This window comes from Lutzomyia longipalpis, chromosome 2 (genome assembly GCF_024334085.1).
Source record: "Lutzomyia longipalpis isolate SR_M1_2022 chromosome 2, ASM2433408v1".
Lineage (NCBI taxonomy): Eukaryota > Metazoa > Arthropoda > Insecta > Diptera > Psychodidae > Lutzomyia > Lutzomyia longipalpis.
The window spans coordinates 25,457,411-25,479,027 of record NC_074708.1 but is presented as its reverse complement, the minus strand read 5'-3'; the positions used below and the strand labels follow the sequence as shown (position 1 = coordinate 25,479,027).

At 38.4% G+C, this 21,617-nt stretch overlaps 2 protein-coding genes across 3 annotated transcripts in view; one reads left to right on the top strand and one right to left on the bottom strand.

The window, feature by feature from the left end:
• Positions 1-21,617, bottom strand: part of LOC129789723 (uncharacterized) — a 274,016-nt gene that overhangs the window by 212,979 nt on the left and 39,420 nt on the right. The gene's annotated exons all lie outside the window — the stretch shown is intronic.
• On the top strand, positions 1,835-6,525 carry LOC129789580 (uncharacterized protein K02A2.6-like). The gene has a single exon (XM_055826471.1). The coding sequence runs from the start codon at positions 2,204-2,206 to the stop codon at positions 5,873-5,875; it is 3,672 nt and encodes a 1,223-aa protein (XP_055682446.1). The 5' UTR covers positions 1,835-2,203; the 3' UTR covers positions 5,876-6,525.

The window sequence follows — 21,617 nt, the reverse complement described above, 5'->3', positions numbered from 1 at the left end:
GCAAACTGTAACTTCAAAAATTGAAAACCGAATCAGAATAACGCGAGGGATACATTGTAAAACCAGCTAACTTTGTATGAGGTCCGAACCGACTTACCCGTTTTTACAAAGAACGGTGACTTTAAAAAGAGAAATAAGAATTTTAGAATTAAGAACTAAAATTCACTTAAGGGTTAAAAGTTTTATTGAAGTGTAATGAACGTAATTAACCAATTAAGGAAATAAAATCTAACCTGAAATATTCCAAAACCGAATGAGAACGTTTCCAAATTCTTTTATTTTTCAATTGCTCAATTGGATGGATTATAATCTTTAAAACAAATTATTAAAACCTTAGTATTTTGCCTATAATTTACTCCTTAACTTTACGAATATTCTTAATTAAAACCTCCTAAAGTACAACCCCAAAAGTAATCCAAATCAAAAGCCGAATATTCCAACAAATCACTTAACACTTCTCCTTCGAAATGTTCTTCCTTTTTTTCTGCAAACTTACTATTCACAAATTTTTAATGGCTTCAAAACTTCCTTTTGGAGCTGCATAAACATTTCCCTTGTACAGTTTGTGCGTCAAAGTTACACCAAAAGAGGGTTGTTGGGGGTGGTAAAACGTCCGAGGAAAAATGGGAAAAGGTACTTTGTATTAAATGAGTCTTTAAATAGTTATTTGTTGAGAGGAAATGCTGCAGAAGAAAACTTTATATGTGCGATCCCCGTAAAAAGTTGTTTTGATGGAATTTTCTCATTTTTCTCTTTCAACCCTCCCCCACGCTATCATTCTGCTCCGTTCTTCGTCCGTCTGGTTGGGGGTTGGTTTGTGATGTTGCGAAAAAAACGCATCTTTTTTCATGCCCTAAACATCATTCTGCACTTCCATGTTGCGAAAATGAAGAGTTGGTCACTTTTTTTTCTTCCTCCTGTTGTCGTCGTGTGTTGCGCTTCTTTGGGGGTTCTTTTTAAATGAATCCCCCACCCCCTCTCGTCATATATGTATAGATAGAAGAGCTAAAGGGATGAAGATGTCTCAGTGGTGTGGAGAAGTGGGGTATGAGGATGGTTTTGTGTGCTGTGTAAAAACAACTTGTCCATACACCCTTGAGTTTTCGGGAGGAAACAAAGCCATGAGAATACACGTTGCCTCTGTGCAAGAGGGGGGTGAAAATGTTAAATGGAGTCCCTCCCTTGCCCAAGCATAAACCTCTAAAACTCCTCTTGTGTTTCCATAGGAACGAACACAAAACGGATAATTGGATTTGACACTGCAGATAACCGCTTCGTACACCCAGATATAGGATGTTGTATCGCTGTAGCCGACACAACGAATTTCATCCTTTTTTTCCACCCCCGTCACACCCCACAATGCCACGATGTTCGTTATGGCGGAATGAGGGGGCGGATGGGGAGCACCGCTAGCGATTTTCGCGAAGGATTATGCCTTTTTACGACACATACACATAAGCTTTGATGTTTTGTCCACACTCACTGTGTGAGGAAAGGACGGAAGGCGCATCGCAGAATTTCAGAAAAAATGCCCCGATGATGATGCTTGAGGGGTGGAACATTGAGAAATCTCCCCCCGCTGAAGCTGCGGAATATTATGAAATGGTTGGGGGCGAAAAAAAATGTCCAAGGATAAATCAAGGGGGTTGTACGACGCCTGGCGGATTAGGTTGCTTTGAAAGCTCAGTGTGATGATGCTGATTTTATGGGATTTTTTCGTACACACATCCAAAGAGCGCCTAAAAGTACACAAGGGGATAGTTCTACTAATTTTTTTATATCTGATTGTTTTCATTTTTTAAATTAATTTAAACGTTTAAATGGATTATGTTAGAGGTCGTCCCATATCATCGAGGAGAGTTTGGATAATGCCCCCACCACTATCAAGTTGGATTCCCCGGCATCTCCAATTCTACTCACTCGTCACTCTTATCTTGGCTTTTGAAATATCCATACGTTAAATGATTTTCTCTTGTAAATTGTAATTTTGTCTTATATGAAATAAATTGAATTAAAACTAAGTGCATAGCAAACTATTATACTCTCACCGAAAACGGCCACGAGTTCTGGGATTTTATTAATTAGAATCTACTTACTTACAAAGGTGAGAACGTAACAATTCTGGCCACGAGTTCTGGGATTTTATTAATTAGAATCTACTTACTTACAAAGGTGAGAACGTAACAATTCTGGCGAACGAGCGATGTCGGAACAAACTGAACTCCTACAAGCTATGCTGGCGATCCTGGAAGAGATGAGGTCCCAACGTACCGACGTGAAACCGTCGCATCCATCTGAGGTTGCGTTGGAGGCTCTGTCACGCAGCATCACGCCGTTCACGCATGCTCCTGAACAGAACCTAACGTTCGATACCTGGTTCGAGCGTTACAAGCACACCTTCCTGGAGGATGGCAAGAACCTAGACGACGCTTCGAGAGTACGTCTCCTCCTCAGGCGTCTGGATGCTGTCTCCTACGAGAAGTACTCTAGCAATCTCTTGCCACGCAATCCAGCAGAGCTCACGTTCGTTGAAACTGTCGAGATTCTTACGAAGCTCTTTGGCAGGGGAGAGTCGCTTTTCTGCACCCGCAGGAAGTGTCTTCAGCTGGTCATCCGTGATTCTGACGATCTGACTACACACGCAGGCATTGTCAATCGTCAATGTGAGGCTTCACGCCTTACTGAGTGTACTCCCGACCATTTTAAGTCACTCATCTTCGTCCTCAGTCTCCAGAGCGAGAAGTACGTTCTCGTCCGGGAACAATTGCTCACGAAGTTCGAGACGGAACCACCGGAGAAGATCACACTGGATTTCATGCTGGAGGAAGCCAGACGTCTTCTGAACATCAAGAGTGACTCAAAAGTTGATTCTGGAGCTGCCAACGTGAATGCTCTCCGGAAGTCATTTCCCGCCAAAAAGGAGCGTCCGCCACGCCCGTGTTATCTTTGTGGGTCAATGCATTTTGTACGGGACTGCCCACATACCGCTACCAAGTGTGCCGATTGCCACAAAATTGGCCATAAGACTGGGTATTGTCCCCCAGCGAAAGATAACGATGACCGTGAATCTCACAGACAGAAAGGCAATTCTCAGCGCAACAATTTTACACACAAGAGACAAAAGCCAAGGGGCAAGAAGCCGGCAAAAATGAATGCCATTTTCTCCAATAAACGTTTTGGGAGAAAATATCTTTCTGCCCGAATCAACGATCATCCGGTTGAATTTCAATTGGATTGCGCCGCTGATCTCTCCATGATTTCGAGGGATACTTGGGTGGCTATCGGACGCCCACCACTCACGGCATCCACCATCACCGTCAGAGATGCACAGGCAGGAGAAATTCCAGTCGAAGGCGAATTTCAATGTCGCATCACACTTCTGGGCAAGGAAATTTGTGGAAGATGCATCGTATCCAGCAGTACGCACTCCAATCTCTTTGGAATTGAGTGGATAGAGGACTTAGGTTTGTGGGATTTGGCTCCAAGTGCTTTCTGCAACACTGTGAAACGCGATCTCGACACTACGCAGGCTGTCCGGGAACTTCAGGCCAAGTTTCCCATCGTGTTCAGTCCAGAAATGGGGCTCTGTACTGAAGCTTCAGGCACTATCCATCTCAAGAGCGACGCCACGCCGATTTTCCGACCCAAACGCCCAGTAGCTTTCCACATGGCAAGCATCATTGATGAGGAACTTGAGCGTCTACAATCTTCCGGAATCATCACACCGGTTGAATTCTCTCAATGGGCAGCGCCAATCGTAGTCGCACGCAAACCAAATGGCAAGATCAGGATTTGTGGTGATTATTCCACCGGTCTGAATGAATCCGTGGAAACCAACAACTACCCAATCCCGGATCCGGATAGTCTGTTCAGCCGTCTATCTGGAAATAAGATCTTTAGTCACGTTGATCTCTCGGATGCCTACCTTCAAATACCTGTCGACGAAGAGTCATCGAAGTTGCTCACGATCCACACCCACCGTGGATTATTTCGCTTCAATCGTCTGCCTCCGGGAATCCGCAGCGCGCCAGGAATTTTCCAGGAGATCGTCGAACGGATGTTGCAAGGCATCCCGGGTGTCATTTCGTATTTCGATGACATCTGTGTGGCCAGCACGAATGCTGAAGAACATTTTTCCACGCTGCAAGCTGTTTTCCAGCGCCTGCAGGACTTCAATTTTCGCGTCAAACTGGAAAAATGTAAGTTCTTTGCGAAAGAGATCAAATTTCTTGGTATCGTTGCAGACCAAGAAGGGCTCCATCCTGACCCTGCAAAAGTTGAGGCCATCAACAATATGCCCGCGCCACGAAACGTACAGGAACTCCGCAGCTTCCTTGGTGCTGTGCAATTTTGGGGTAAATTTGTGGATTCCATGAGCCATATTCGTGTACCCCTTGATCGCCTCCTCAAGAAGAATGTCCGTTGGAATTGGTCACGGGAATGCGAAAACTCTTTCCAGCGCTTCAAGGAGATTCTCAAGTCTGACTTGCTCCTGACGCATTACAACCCGAAACTGCCGATACTTGTTGCCTCTGACGCGTCGTCCTACGCCATCGGATGTGTTGCGTACCATGAGTTCCCTGATGGTAGTCTCAAAGCCTTCTATCATGCGTCCCGGAAGCTTACTGACACTGAGGCAAAGTACAGTCAGGTGGAAAAAGAGGGTCTTGGATTAACATTCGCTGTGAAAAAGTTTCATAGATTCATCTATGGTCGCAAATTTACCTTGCTTACCGATCACAAACCGCTGGTCTCCATCTTCGGAAGCAAGAAAGGCATCCCCGTGCACACGGCGAATAGACTCCAACGATGGGCATTGATCCTCCTTGGCTACGAATTCGACATCAAGTACACAGCCACTGGACAATTTGGGCATGCAGACGTGCTCTCTCGACTCATTTCTTCGCAACGCCGTCGCCAAGAAGATGAGGTTATCATAGCCCTGATCGACGCAGATATTTCCATCGATAGCGAAATTGCACGAGACGTAGCATCTCATCTCCCTGTCGACTTCAAGATGATTCAACGCGCTTCACAGACGTCGCCCGCTCTACAAGAAGTTGCGAGATACATCACTGGAGGATGGCCGTCGTCACGGAACGTCATACAATCTGGGGAAGTATCAAAATTCTATAAGATTCGTGATGCTCTCTCGTTGATCAAGGGTTGTGTATTTTACAGGGAGAGGCTGGTGATTCCTGAGGCTTTCCGGACAAAAGTACTGACGCAACTGCATGAGGCTCACCCAGGCATGGCTCGAATGAAATCCTTAGCCAGAGGATATGTGTTTTGGCCTGGGATGGACAGCGCTATCGAGCATCGTGTCCGGAATTGCCAGGAATGTGCCACCGCCAGCAAAACTCCCGTAAAAGCACACCTTGCGTCATGGCCATTAACTTCGCGATGCTGGCAACGCATTCATATCGACTACGCGAAGTACAAAAACGATTATTACCTTCTCATTGTGGATGCATTCTCCAAATGGCCCGAAGTTTACAAAACATCGTCGATGACTACTGCTGTCACCGTTGCGAAGCTCCGTGAGTGTTTTGCTCGCCATGGACTACCGGAGATTCTCGTGAGCGACAACGGGACCCAGTTCACGAACGCAGCCTTCGCGGACTACTGCAAGCAGAATGGTATCAAACACATTAGAACTGCGCCCTATTCTCCGGCCAGCAATGGCCAATGTGAGCGTTTTGTCGACACGCTTAAGCGCTCCTTGGAGAAACAGAAATCCTTACCTGTGGACGTTGCACTTCAGCAATTTTTGGCAAATTATCGTGCCACCCCGAATGAAAATTCTCCTCAAGGAAAATCCCCATCGGAGGTGATCGGCGGAGGTACGCCAAAATATTCGCGCAAGGAGGCATGAAATTCACTTGGACACCTGGAAAAATTATTGAGAGACGAGGTTCAGCTGTCTACAATGTGAGGTTATGTAATGGCACACTTATACGCTCTCACATCAACCAGTTGAAGCGCAGATTCTCCGATGAGAATAGAGACTCTGGCTCTCTGCCGCTCCCAACAACTTCTCGCAACTCTCACCAATACAACACGCGATCCCATTCACGACAAATTCAGTCTCCCGCTACGCAACACACTCCATTGAGACCGAAGACTGAACGGCTTTCGGATCCGATCGTGATATCGTCGGAATCTTCGTACGGCACATTGAGTAACGCGGATGAATCTCTATTGAGTCCAGTGAGAGAAATTCATTCACAATCTGATTCTCCTGGAACTCCATTGAACGCCGTATCCGACTCTCAAGGAGCTGTTGGCCTAGCCCTCACTCCACGTACACCAGATGCACCGACACAACGACCACCTTCACAGACACCGATCTACCGTAGAATGCGCACGCGACGAAATGTACAGAAGCGTCTTAGCGATCACTACTGAGAAAAACGTCTCCACGTTTCATCGAAGGGGGGAGGTGTTAGAGGTCGTCCCATATCATCGAGGAGAGTTTGGATAATGCCCCCACCACTATCAAGTTGGATTCCCCGGCATCTCCAATTCTACTCACTCGTCACTCTTATCTTGGCTTTTGAAATATCCATACGTTAAATGATTTTCTCTTGTAAATTGTAATTTTGTCTTATATGAAATAAATTGAATTAAAACTAAGTGCATAGCAAACTATTATACTCTCACCGAAAACGGCCACGAGTTCTGGGATTTTATTAATTAGAATCTACTTACTTACAAAGGTGAGAACGTAACAGATTATTTGCTCAAAGTAATAATTAACAGAAGAGATAATGATAATTCTAATAGTACATCCAATGAACGCCTAAAAGTATGCAAACCACTAGTTCTACTAGAAAATATATTTAAAAAAAAAAATAATTCAATAGAATATTCCCCACAAATTAACAATTAGAAGAAAGAATAAAGATTCTGATCAATTAAATTCAAATGATTTTAATTAAATTATATTTTCTGACCCTTCTTACCCACAAATTTTCCAACCAACCCCTTTTGTAGATTAAGGGATGCTGGTTGATGGTGTGTCTGTATGATTTTCGATGGACTTTCTTCCCGACTACGTCAAAGATTTCGCCGCTAGGACGGAAAATCCGTAATATCTCTGAATCTCTCTGATGGTATTCCACCCCAAAAAAAAACCCCTCCAACCCCTTCAACCCCTGAGAAAGGACTTTAGCTGATTTAATCGCGATTTCGACTGTGTGTATCTGACTTTTCCCGATATAATTCCTCATGCAGATAGCAATCTCATGAGCTCCACACACACGCATCCCCTATATCATCCACCCGATTATAATAATTCATTCGTTTTTTTTTTTCGTTTTACCCCTAAATGACTTTTTCCATTGACTGGAATTGAGTTTTTTTCGCACCCTCTTGCCAAAAAAGGGGTGCTAAGCATGGGAATGCTTTTTTTCCCGGGGTACAGCCAAACGGAAAATGTATATACTGTGAGATTAATCCGTATAAACAGACGCGCGAGGGTTGAAAGAAAAAAAAATTGGACGATGGAGCCACGTTAGAAAATTCTCACAGAGATAAAATCAAATAATAAATGCGGTGACAATTTTTTTTTTAACAAAAGGTAACAATAGTTGAGTGATTTGAGAAGTGCCGACGCTTTTATGTATGAGGAAGTACTCATGCCCACGGGGGGAGGTTGGGGAGAGAGAAAGCTGACAAGAGAGGAAATCGAAAGGGATTAGTGAGGAAAACAAAGGGATTTCATCAGATTTACCACCCCCACATCCATCTCGTCTGTATTTATACGTGTGTTTGCTGTAGAAATGGATTTATATCCTTCCTGGAGGCTCAAAATGCTTGCACACATACTCTCGTTCCCCCCTCTCTCCCTTTGAAATACAACCATCGATACACATGGTGTAATTAAAATTTCACCAAATACCCCTGAAGGGATGATTAAAAAAAAAGGCTGGGGCAGCACTATATAGAGAAGAAGTATTTATCGAGAATGATAGAGAGAGGATCCTTTTTGCAGGTTTTATCTTTATGGAAAGAGTACACTTCCGGGCATCCCCCAATTGCTCCCACCCTTCAATTGACCCACCTACCCCCAATTGAATGATTTTAATCCAAAATGTTGGTTTGCGTACATCGGACTCACCGTACAAACACCCGGAAGGAGTCACGAAACTAAAGTGATTGCTTAAAACTAATGTTGACGCAAATTTACCATAATGTGACTCAGAAAAAGACTAATTGAGACTCAACTCTTTTCTTATTTAGACTCAACCTTTACCTTATGGTGACTCAATTTTTAACTTATCTGTACTACAAAATATCTAATGTAGCCGGGAGGTTTAACTTAAGGCAACGTTAAAATAAAAAGTAAGGCAACAAATATTTTAAATGAACAGAATCCTTTTAGTGGAATATTAATCCATCAAAGGAAGTCTTTATTTGTTTGTGATAAGCGAACTCCTCCGAAATCACTGGGCCAATTGCGATGAAATTCGGTAATCTTGAGGATGAAATTCTTTAAATAATAAATTAGTGTAATTTCTGATGGGAAATTCTGCTCATTTAGCAAGTAGTTCAATACTATCGATTCTCATTCGCACGAACATTATTCTCTTGGTAAAAAAAAATCTTGCCCAATCACGCAAAATATCCCCAGCCAATAATTTATCATCACACCCACCCCCCAAAGGCCCCTCTTCCCATACGCCCCATTTTTTCGTGTTTCGAAATGCAAAATCACAGCGAAAATTACGCTATTGTTAATTTTTTTCTGCATAATAATTGCAAACGTTCATGCAGAAAACGTTCCGGAGTGCTTTTCATTTGAAATTTCAGCGGAAGTATATCCCACTCTTTTTTTTTTACTAACAGTGAAAAAAAGTCGAGCCTATCATCTGGATTTTTCCAGCTATATATTCTCAACCAAAAATCATAAATGATGGCGCGAAAAAAAACTTTAATAAATACAGAGGGAATTTCATTTTTTGGTAGTTTGAGGAAAATTTTATTGGCACGAAGGGAAAAAATTGGGAAATTTTTCTCTGAACTCAATTAGGTATTAATAATGAATTTTAACGACTTGCTACGTAGGCTTTAGGTCTGTTTCTATTCATTTTTTATCGCAAAAATATTATTTTAATGTTTTTCAAATATTTTTTTGTAGAAAAAAAATTTAAATGATTTCTAAAACTTTCTTCAGTAAAAAAAAAACATAGTAAAAGAAAATTTCCAAAATCTAATTAATAAAATTCAATTAAAACTTTTTTTTAACATTATTTTTTTCAAAAATAAATTGCAATTTGCTTCAGAATTTTTAGACATCCCATAAATTAGTTTTTTTTTGTGTTTGAAGAGAAAACTTTAGGAAAACTTGAGAGTTCTCTTTTCTTTTGAGTCTAAACTTATTTTCCAAAGTTGAGAGGCAAATTAAATTTATTAAAAACATTGTTGGAAGCAGTTGCGTCTTTTTACTTGATTTTTCTCTTGAATGATTTTGCACAATGAAAATTCAAAATTAGTGATAAATTTTTAAATAATTAAATTGAATTTTTCTCTTTGAAATTATAAAAATTTTCTCTTTTCCCAACTTGACGAATCTCCAGCATCAAACGCACTAAAATAAATCAATATTATATAGTTTTATGCTTTGTGTGCAAGAGAGAGAGAGAGTAAAATAGAGAGAAAGAGAGGTAGTTTATGATGTAGAATTTGTGTAGGACTGTGAGGGTTGATTTGCAGACAGTTGTCAAGTCACAATGATATTAAACAGCACCAGATATAAATGTCCGCCGGAGCGTGAGAAATGAATGGAAATTCAAGGGGGACGCATCGGAGGATGAGAGTGGTTTTGGTATTGTACACATAAAATTAACAACATAAATTCTATCTCCACTACAATTGCATGTTGTCACACAAAAAGTGCATTCATACAGTTGAACGGGGGCGAGGGTTGTGCCACGCATTGCATGCAATATATTAAATTTGAACCCCCTTGTATGGCAAAAATGATGAATCTGGTCATTCCCTCTGTGCCATTAGCTGTGCAATCGCAGGGATTGTGTGCTATATACACCATAGGACACGCCATCGGGTAACGAAGATTATTGGAAATGATATACTTTCTCCGACAATGGCGGAAACTACACGAAAAAAAATCAATAGGATTTTTTGGGCATTTTTCTTGTTGTCGCACCAACGCCCTACGACATGGAGGAGATGGAGACCAAAGTGCTGCCACAGAAATTCTTCAATATACACAGAATGAGAAATTCAATGATCCCGCATTTCTCTGAGAACATAATATTGAAATTTTGACATAAATTTTTTGAGAAAACTTCCTGTAAAACTGTCAATTTATCTAATTAAAGTCCAATGAGATTTGTTTCGTGTCTGCTTTGACAAATCCCTTACTCACAGACTCTTCATCTGCTACTTGTGTTAAACAATGGACCCCATTGTGGAAGGGTTTTGAGAAGAAAATTTAATCTTTTTCCCTCTTTTTTTTTTACTGGAAATCGGCTTGGGGAACTTTCGTTAAATTCTTAAGCACTTCTTCGTTGGAATTTGTCCTTCGCAGAGAGAGAGAAAATAGCCAAACCTCCTCCACTCTCCCGCCACCCGAGTCTATGCTCCTAAATGTAGCACAAAATATAAGATAAATATTTGCATAAGCGCGCGTGTCATTTTTATCTCAATCAATACACCGAACACAAAACACTTTTTCATGCCAAGAAAATATTTTTATCTCGTAGTATTTTATTTTTCTTTTGCTGCTCCCAACCCACTTTTTCCTCCATCCATTTTTCTTGAATAAATTGGTGAGAATGGCATAGAAATTTGCAAAAGGTGGCACGGTAGGGGGTGGCAGTATAGGGTAAAGGGCGTGGTGTGTAGAAAATTCGGCGAAAATTTTCAACAACACAAATTCTCAAGTGTATGTGCTTTCTACAAGATAAATCCACTTAAAAGACTTGTCTTCCTCCCATAGCTTATTCTTTGGCACAAGTTCCATGGGAAATCTGTATTCGGCGGCACGTGGTTTCAACAATGTCTAAGTTCAAATGTGGCGCACATACACTATACTTTTCCTGATGGAATATACATATGGATGGAAATGAGATTCTGTCATTTATCTTGTGTGTTTGCACTTGAAAATGTGTCGGAAACTTTCTCACTGTTGCTGAAATTAGAATTTCCTAAAATGGTGAGAAATTCAGAGAATAGAATTTTACCGCGAAAAGGTGACGTTGAGCCGCTTTGTGGTTACTTCGAGAGTTGGTAGAATCAAATATTTTAATTTTGAATTGAATAAGATACTTATGGAGTATATGTGCATCGAGCATATGTGCATGAAGCTTATGTTGATGAAGCATTCAGGGAATTTATTAATGAAGTAAGTTTGTTGTAAATAATAATTGAAATATTATGAAAATTATTCATATTGAACTTATGAAGTATATGTGTGCTTCTGCATCATGCAGCATATATCCAAACGTTTCTAAAGCATAAAACATTTAATTTTTTTCTCAATTCATCATTTTTATTATTTTTTGTTAAGTTTGAGTGTGTAAAAGAGGGAATTTCCATATAAAAATTGAATTTAAATAAATTGCTACAAAATACGTTACATAAAAAATGAATAAATAACTAAATCTTTAAAAAATCAAAAAACAATAATCAATGATTTGCCAAACGCATTATAAACTTGTGATTATCCAATAAAAGGTTCAAAGTTAAATAAAAACATTAAAACTTGTATTTTTATTCTTAGAAAGCATAAATTGAAGAAGAATTATTAAAATAAAATATATACATATCTAATAATTAAAAATAATTAATTCATATTTACTACACAAAAAATTTAAAACAAAATTAATCCAGAACATTGACCCTTTTAACAATCTTTGAAGCATAAGCTTCGCAATCATTCCATCTCAAAACTATCCTAACTTAAATTATTCTTCGTAATAAACATGATTTTTAGCTGTGTTTCTTTCAGACACAGCTTTTGTGTACCGAGCAAAATCGAAAGTCGTCAGATCGGGCTCAAACTTGGGATGAGCACGAATTAGGGTCCCCACATTCCAAAAAACGTATGCGCCAAAAAAAAATTTTTTCCGGCCGTCCTTCCGTAGTTCAACACGTAATTGCGAGAGAACGGTGATAGATAGAGACTTGCGGTAAACGGCAAAGTTTAAATATCGACCGGAAGACATCCGATTATGAGGTCAAATCCACCCCCCCACCCCTCCGTCCGCCATTTTGAATAACCTCAAAATTTTGTTTTGCCTATATCTCAGCCGCTATTATAGCTAGAGGACTGAAATTTTGATATGTTGTAGGGGTCATCAAGAGCTTTCCAACGATACCTCATTTTCGAAAATCGGTCAAGCCGTTTAGTCAATATGGCCGCCACAATTTTTCATCGAAAATCGACCATAACTCGAAAACGGCTTGACCGATTTTGATCAACCCGGGGTCAAATGAAAGATCTCAACAAACCCTACAACTCTCTAGAACATCTGAAGTTTCAAAAGTGACCGCAAGAGAGCCAAAAATCAAAAACAAAATTTTCGATGAGTTTTCGATGAATATCTCGAAAACGCCATTATCGATTTGCTTCATTTTTTGATATGTTATAGCTGACCATATTATCTAGCTCCATGCCAAAAATGAAGAAAATCTATGTCGCCGTTCTCGAGATATAGCCTTCCAAAGTTGGCATGTCATATCTCGGGTTCTACCAGTCCGATTTCGATCAACTCAAGCGCAAATGAAAGGTTTCGTGAAGCCCTACAAATGTCTAGAACATTGCAAGTTCGAGAAATGACCGCGAGAGGCGCTAAAGTCAAAATCAAAATTTTCGAAAATTTCGAACTCGAATAATTCGAATATGCTATTATCGATTCACTTCATATCTTAATATGTTATAGTTGAGGTTAAGACCTTTCCATCGATAGCTCAAACTCGAAAATCTATGGAGCCGTTCCCGAGATATGGCGTTTTGAAGATTTCTTGGGGGATGACTTTTCAACTTTTCCCGATTTTGCATGTATTTAAACAAATTCGCGTTCTAGATTACTCTCACAAAATTGGTACACTGAAAGAAACACAGCTCTCGTAAGCTTGGTCAGCTTACCCGTACATTTTTACATCAGAGAGAATGGAGAGAGTACCTTCACTAATCCCCAAGTTGTGAGTGTTAAAATTAATAATTATCTTCCTTTGTGACCTAAAGCCCTCGCGCGAAAGTATCTTAAAAACGTGCAGAAGCTGCACATGAGAATTCTTCACCTATGTGGCAACTCAAGGTGACTCCAAAATACTCCAATGTTGGCGGCTGTGGGAGATGAAATCTGCCATATAGGTGAAAGTGAATGTGGTGCAAAAGGGCACAAGCGAGTGGGTTCTCTGTGGAAGACTGTTTGGTTCGGGAGAGGTGTGAGAAGATGACACAGTGGGAATGGAGGTGGCTTCAATTAACGCCGCCGTGCACGTGAAAGATGCTGCAAATGGCGAAAGAGTGTGTCAAGAAGGAAGGTGGAAGAGACACCACAAAAAAGTGCAACACAGGCATTTATAGCAAAATCCTCGATGGAAAAGATGAAACTCCGTGATAAGGTAGCACCGAATGCGCCACACTCAATAGCGCTGCGCGACTCCAATTAATTAATTAATTTGGTGTTGGGCGACAGCACGTTGGCGACACTTCACACTTGTGGGATGGTGTTGGGGAGGGCTATTCAATTCCCTCTTCTCACACTGAGTCTCCTCCATTCTGTTGTGAAGGTACCAGCCTATATCCCCCCGCCGTCACACAGCATCGTCTCCGCAGCATTGAAAGAGTCCCTCACTCAAAGGACGCCCCAAAATGCTCGCATCAATTGATATAACAATTATTGCGCAATTCATCGGGCCATCTGAGACAGAAAACAGGGTGGCAACGTAGGTGGGGAGGGGGTGGCTACTTCCAAAAAGCATGGAGTCATCCCCCAACATTATACATTTCCGATTGAATGGAGACGATTAGTGTGGAGGCTTCGGAAAGACAAATCGAATGCCTTTGTTCGAGGGGGGGGGGTGGATAATTGGGCAGTTGGGCTTCTTGTATTTTCTCCCTTTTGCACGTGAATGGGGATGGAACAGTGTTGCTCCACAACCCTATGTCTCTGTGTGTGTGCGGATAATCAGACGACTTTGGGGATGTTTTTGGCATACACTCCACATGCTATGGGGGGTGTGAAATGAATGTCAGTTGTGGGATTCTCCTCGGTTAAATGTCCATTTCATTGATTACTCTGCGCTTTTGCTCATCAATCCTTTCACATTGCTAACCCATTCACTCATCCCGCACTACATTTTGACAATACAACCCATTTCGCACGTCACTCACGACGGAAGGGGTTGCACTGTAGGCTAGAGATGGAGTAAAAGGGTTTTTGGAGGGTGTACTGAAGTTCAATAAATTTATCACCGATTGAAGGGTACAATATCCCATTTTGTGCATCATTGTAACTGATTCTTGCACACAAAAAGATCGTTATAATTAACGGAAGTTATTATTTGAATTTTTGACATTGACAGATGTTTAATGTCAAATTCTATGTCAATATAAATGTCAAGACAACATAAACGTTAGAAAACGTTAGAAAAAATTTAGCTGTGTAAGTGAGCGTTAAAAATTCAAAAAAATCGATAATTTTTTTTAAATTAAAATAAATAAATAATTTAAAATAAAACATAAATAATTAACTGCTGGAGATTAAAGTTAGACAGCAAACTAAAGAAGAATCCCATTGACTTTTAATTCAACCCAGCTGGCCATATGTTTCGCCAAAAGGCAAATATACAATTAATTGCTTCGCGTAGGTATAAGAAACATCCTAAAAAAAAACCTCATACCACCGAAAAAAGCAAGATCTTCTTCAAATCCCCCATTCTGTTGCTCCTCCATCGCATGGGCTATTCAGCATGAGAATTGCTCACATTTTGCAAATTGTCAATTATTCAGAACGCAAAGGGAGGAGCACCATTGCGATGCGAGTGGCAGTGAAAGACACAAGAATACACAGAACATTGATAATTAATGAAAGAATAAATTCAAATAACCCGTGTTTATTTTCAAATGGCTCAAAGGAATGAATGCTGGTGCGCGAAGAGGCAATGTAAGGAAAATTAAGAGAAATAATAAAAATTATTCAATTTGTTCCACGGTTGAATTTTGTATATAAATATTTTTTTCGCGCGCTTTACAACTTTGGCGAAGATTGAATGAGGTGGGGAAAAAAAGGTGAAGAAAAAAAAGCTCTCACATATCCACATATGTAGGGGGGGGGCTAAGGGGGGAAGCTGGGAGGTGAGATGATATTGAAGAGGAGAGAAGAATGATGCTCCATAGCCCAGACAAAAGGAATAAAATACACCATGAAGAGATGAACGAAACATTGAGAATTATTAATGACGATGATGTAGAGATGCAATTTATAAATAAACTATGGCAAATTACTGCCGTAATGGTGAGTTATATATTTATTATTTTCTCGTAACTATATAATGCCTTGGCGATGGAAATATAGTTTGTACGGCGTGTGATATTTATGTACCTTTACCTCCATCCATGTGAGTGCAAAGAGAGAAGAATTGAAAAAGATCAAACATACGGGAATAAAATCAACCTGTGTCTGGTACATTGGAGCTGAGCTCTCTCCTCTAAAAGAACGATGTTGGAATCAGAAGAAAAAACGCACAGAAACACAAACTCGGGGGGTTAATCACTTTCACGTGAACAGGAGGCAGACCTAGCACCTTCAGCCGAAAACCCCTTTAGGCCGTTTGGATTTAAAATTTTCTCAGAAACGCAGATGATCGCTGTGCCCAGGGCTAGTTTGGCATGCGATATTCAACCAAGTGTTGTGTAATTGAAATTGATGACGCACTTCAGGAAGCTTAAGGCTAATTTTTTTGTTGCAAAGAGAAACATTGCTAAAAAAGCAAGGAAATAGAGATAAGTCCGAAAGAAGAATAATGAGAAATAATCTAGAAAGGAGAATAATAATGAATAATTTGGGAAGATATGAGAAAAAGGGAATTTTCATCATTAAAATGAACAAATATCCCAAATAAATAAAATCGGATGTAGGTGCATATATGCTGAGAATTATATATATTTTTTAAGGTGGGACTAAAAAGATTTAAATAAAAGAAATACTTTAAAGAAAGATAAAAGAAAATATCAAAAAAAATATTTTAAAATATTTATCTTATTTAAAATTAAAAACGGTTTGCTTAATCGGAAGATCCAAAAATGATACTAACAAGAACAAATTCTTAGTTGATTTAAAAAAAATTAAAAACTTTTCAATTAATCTGACTGATTGAAATCAAAGAAAATTTTTTTGTGGTCTATAATATCATAAAAATAATCATTATTAAATACATATATTTGTCTATAAAATCGAAAAATCGTTGAATAACCTGACTAACAGAATTATGAATTTAAATATCGCAGCTGTTGTTCTATAAGAGATAAAGAAAATTTTTAATGTTTTAGAAAAAAGTGTGTTAAAATTAAATTCGTTTGAATATCTGACAGTTTTTCTATCATTTTGACATTTATTTTTGAATTTTTATCTCATCTATCATTTAAATTTTGTAATATACTCTCAACCAATTTGCTTCAAATTAAATTATTTTAGAATCACATCTAAAATTAATTAATTTCAACATAAAAAAATAATAATTTATAATTCAACTGACATTCCTGTCAAATTTCTGATCATCTTTATTTTCAAATTCAAATCCCAACCGCCACACAGAGTATTCATCCCATACTGTATCGATGATATTCTTTGCAGAGCACAGCACGAAATTCCCAGTGAGTTAATAAAATCCACTCACTTGTAAAAATGTGCAACAAAGTGCTCCTAATCTATTAAAATCACACGATCAGATTGCAAATTCCGCAGAATATCTCCCTTATATGTATGGAGAGACAATAAAATCCATCGCTAAGGTAGAAGAGAGAGAAGAATCACTCAGCGGGAAATGCAAAATTGCAGAAATACCAAAATGAAATAGGAAAGATCGTTCTTTTTTATATATGAAGTAGGTATATGTTCTGCACACAGAATATTTAAGATTGATTCTCCCCTCTGGTGCATGGTACCCATGCTCAATTCCTTTTGGATTGAACAGCAGAGGGCAGGAGGGAGGGATATTAACAAACATCTCGTCTCTTCTATACCCCATTCTACAGCAACATCTCATTCCCGCAGCATCCAACGGGTGTAATTATAATCTTTTATGCTCTTGCCTTTTGACTCGTCCATGTGATACAATAAATATTTCGTTCCACTTTGCGAGAGAAAAAGTAAATTGAAAAATTGATATATATGTATATAGTACGTTCTATTGGACTTTTTGAACATGCGGGAACATCATAAATTCCACGTGTGTGTGTTTGTAATAATTTTTTCTTTCATTTTTAAATCAAAGAAGAGATGACTTCTTTTTTCTTCTTCTTTGCTAGCTCTGTAAGATAACCATCGGAATTGGTACGTTATATGATTTTGTTGAGAAGAAATTTCAATGAATATTGTATTGGGAACTGTGCTGGGTGATATAAGAAGTTGAGGTAAGAAGAAAAAAACCTGGCGGGAGCTCTGTGACAACTTTCACAGCAACATTGCCACCGTGCAAACTCAAGGGGGATTTATCTGGGCAAAATTATTCGCATCTTCCGAAATATTTGGATGATGCCAGAGAAATCAAAATATTGGTTTTTAGCCTCTAAATTGTTCAGAATTGAGAAACAGAACCCTAAAAAATTTAATTCAAGCCTTAAAAAGACTAAATTCAAACCGAATAGTAATTTCACTCCTAATCATACTAAATTCAAGCTTAATAAAGATTCAATTTAAGCTAAAAAAAAAAGAATAATTTAGGCCTGTAAAGAACAAAAAGTAGTAAATTAAACCAAAAACTAGCTTAATTCAAGCCTAAAAGTATTTGGTTTCAACCCCAAAAATATTAATTATATAGCCTCAAAAAAGACTAAAAAGTATTATTGTTAATTCAAGCCGAAGAGTTCTAAATTCAAGACAAATAGTAGTAAATTCAACCCAAAAAGAATAATAAATTCATGCCGATAAATATTTGGTTTTCAGTCCTAAAACAGTACAGATTGAGGAACAAAACTTAAAAAAAACATTATTAAAGCCTAAAAAACAGGGCTAAACTCAAACGGAAAAGTAGTAAAATAGTGATAAATAGTAGTAAATTCAACCCAAAAATGACTAAATTCAAACAATTTTTTTTGGATTTTTTTCGGTTTTGAGTTGTTACATTTTTAGCAAGAGATGTTCATGTGAAGTCAAATATTCAGATCCTCAGAAATATTCGACCGATTTGCTTAAAATACTAAAATATTAGCCAGATAAACACCCCTTTTGCAAACTTCAATGGAGTATGATGAAGTAGCTTCACGTGCGACAAATCTATACATTTATGGACTAATTGAATTGTGGAGATTACACGAGACAAGTGTCCAGCAATTAAGATTTTTTTCTACGCATGTTTGGTGGTTGGTGTACGGGAAGTGAAAGTAGGTGCCAACCTATGGCTTGTTGGCCGAAAAATAAAATTAACTTGACCCAGAGATTTGGGGTCTAGGAGAGTAGAGCGCGCGCTTTAAATTGGCGCAAAGTCATGTTTGACAATTAAAAATCAATTTTCTCATACATAGCGGTCCACCAAATGGTACAGGAAATGATCGCTGGGTTATGCTCGGCAGTGTGCTGGAGTTGATGCGTCAAAAGCATCCACGCGGGGTATTACAATGTCGCTTATACGGAGTGCACCTACAGTAATTATAGCTTTTCAGCGAGACGTCATTCTTGGGCATCATCTTGCTCTCTCTCTATGTTGGCTATATAGATACATAAGAAGGAACCCCATGTGAGAAAGCCACCAGAGCCACTTCTCAACCCAAACTGACATGCCGGGAGAATGATCCCGGCATTGCGCGGTACAAAATACACACACAATCAGTACGATGGGAGCGCATTTCTTCAACTGTTGCAACAGAAATCATTTCATCGCGAGCTCCAGCAGACAATATGTATGAATCAGGGGATGGGTTGTGTGGTTGGTAAGATGAAGATGCCGAACGGCAGCAGAACCATCATGAGGTACTTTATAGAATGTACACACAACTGATGGTTTGTTCTATGTGGCTGTGTTGCTTCATTGCGGGACCGGGGGGAAGTCTAAACCACGGGCAAACGGACGAGGAGGTCAAGCAAAAGCGATACTGTATCATTAACTTGTGCAATTGAAACATTTTTCTACACATCGCCAACCCGGTGGGACTGACGCGCGGGGAGCAACGCCGGGCGGGGTGATTTTACAATATAATAACGCGGCTCCTATAGCCCTTGTACACATAATTACCAGTCATCATCATTTGTGCAGTGCCGCTGTTTTCTCGGTGTCGCTTGTTGTCATATACATATATAGCGAGCATAAGACGTAAAAAAAGAACAAAAAGGAGCATGCAAACTCCACGTTTTTTTTCCTTCATTGCAGTCCCATCACCTCCCGTAATTCTATGAAAGTCACCAGGCTATATTACCTATATTGCAAAAAAGTTCAATTTTAGCATCTGTTGTTGACTTCCCTTTTTTTCCTCCAACTCTTTGCATCCATTCAACTTCCTCCCCAGCGGACCATTGCCTCCTTCTTTTTTTTTGCCAATATATATTAATGCATTATAATGTTGAATAAGTCTGTGCTCACTCATTAATATTCACACACAACAGTGCCAAAGGGTATCTCCTGAAATATCTGCACTGGATTTCTTCTCTCGCTCTCTCTATGGCCTTCTTCTCCATGAACCATCAAGTTGTAGTTTTTTTTTCATCTCAACTTCTTCTCTGTGCCCCCCTTTTGCCCCGCGCATACACAACACTATATCCCCCCAATACTACAAGCAAATAATTAAGAGCAATAACGTGGATTTTTTTGTGTGGAATTTATCAATTACAGCGCTCTTAAAAGTCATCGAAATGGCTATAAATTTTCTCAAGAATAAATCAAACAGCAATTATGATGGAGCTCGATAGGTTATTATCTGTCATAAAAAAAATTATATATACTTTTTTTGTGTCAAGCGTACTGAATCGGCGATAATCGAAATTATGTTCTTTGTTTGCACACTCGAGTTATGTATATGCCTTTGATGGAGGAGCTATGAGGTGAAGAATACAGTAGTTAAATAGTGATGATGACTTTACACTATATAAGAGGTCCTTTAATAAAGGAGTTTATTCATTTTTATTGCCTTGAACTGAGAAGATTGTAATCAGAAAAAATAAATAAAATGCAAAAAATAAGCTTGAATTGGCGGAAATTATTAAAGTTAATTGAAGCATGGCCAGCCGGGATTTTTTACGAATAGTTTTGTGGTGTAGAAAATTATTTTTAGTGTAAAAAAAAAATTTTGTAATGAATTGTTTTTAAAATTTATAAAAAAGAAAACAAAATAAACAGCTAAAAAAATAACGATAAATTAGGAGAAATTCTTGAAGTTATTCGAAGCATGGCCAGCTGAGTTTTTTTTACCAGTAATTTCGTGGTGTATAAAATTCTTTTTCTTGTAAGAAAATATTAATTAAAAATATTAAAAAAAAAATGTGTTTTAAAAAGAGTAAAATAGTCAATAAAAATTATTTGAAAGATAGTAAGTCAGGTTCATTTATTAAAATACTTGTATGATGTAATGAATTATTATTTAAAAACTAAAAATTTTTGGTCAAGTTGTTAAAGGTTCTTAAAAAAAAACTTGCTTTACTGAAAAACACAATTAACAAAACTGATTTAAAATAAAGTAAAACGATATAAAATTCTTAGTTATTAGAAAGATAGTCAATTGGGTTTTGTGTATAAAAATACTTACCTGGTGTAATAAATTATTTTTTAGTAGAGATAAATTAAAGGAACGACACAATCAATTGATTAAGACATTTTTAAGGTGAGTACAATTATTTCTTTGGTCAGTAAAGTAAATATTTTTTTAAGAACCTTCAACAATTTGACCAAAGAACATTATTTTTGATCAGTTAAATCTGTCAGTATGTACTAGGTGGCGCATAAGTTAATGCATGATTTTGCATGTAAAGCAGCCTTAAATCATGCATTAACTTATGCGCCACTCTATATATCTGCAAACTTTTCATTCGATCAGTAAAATGTCTATTTAATGAAATGAACAAAAAAAATGATTTTTATAAAAAAAAAGGAAAATAACTACAAAATAAATTAGAAAACTTTTTAGAAGATATTTTTTTATAGAATTCTTTCTCTTGGTTTCTGATCAGCAAAATAACCCATTTGAATAGGAAAATAGACAATATAATCAGCTAAATTTCGTCTCAATGGGAATGTTAAGATTTTTAAATAAAAAAAAAAGAAAATTTAAATTTTAAGACAACCCTTTAGTAGCCCTTACCAATTCTATTAATTATTGTACCTCGTTCTCTTCCAAATTAATGGCTTTTAAAACTAAAATGACAATTATCAACGCTGTCAAAAATAGTCACGTCATTTTTTTTGACAATTACCCGGCTGGCAAAGGTTCAACA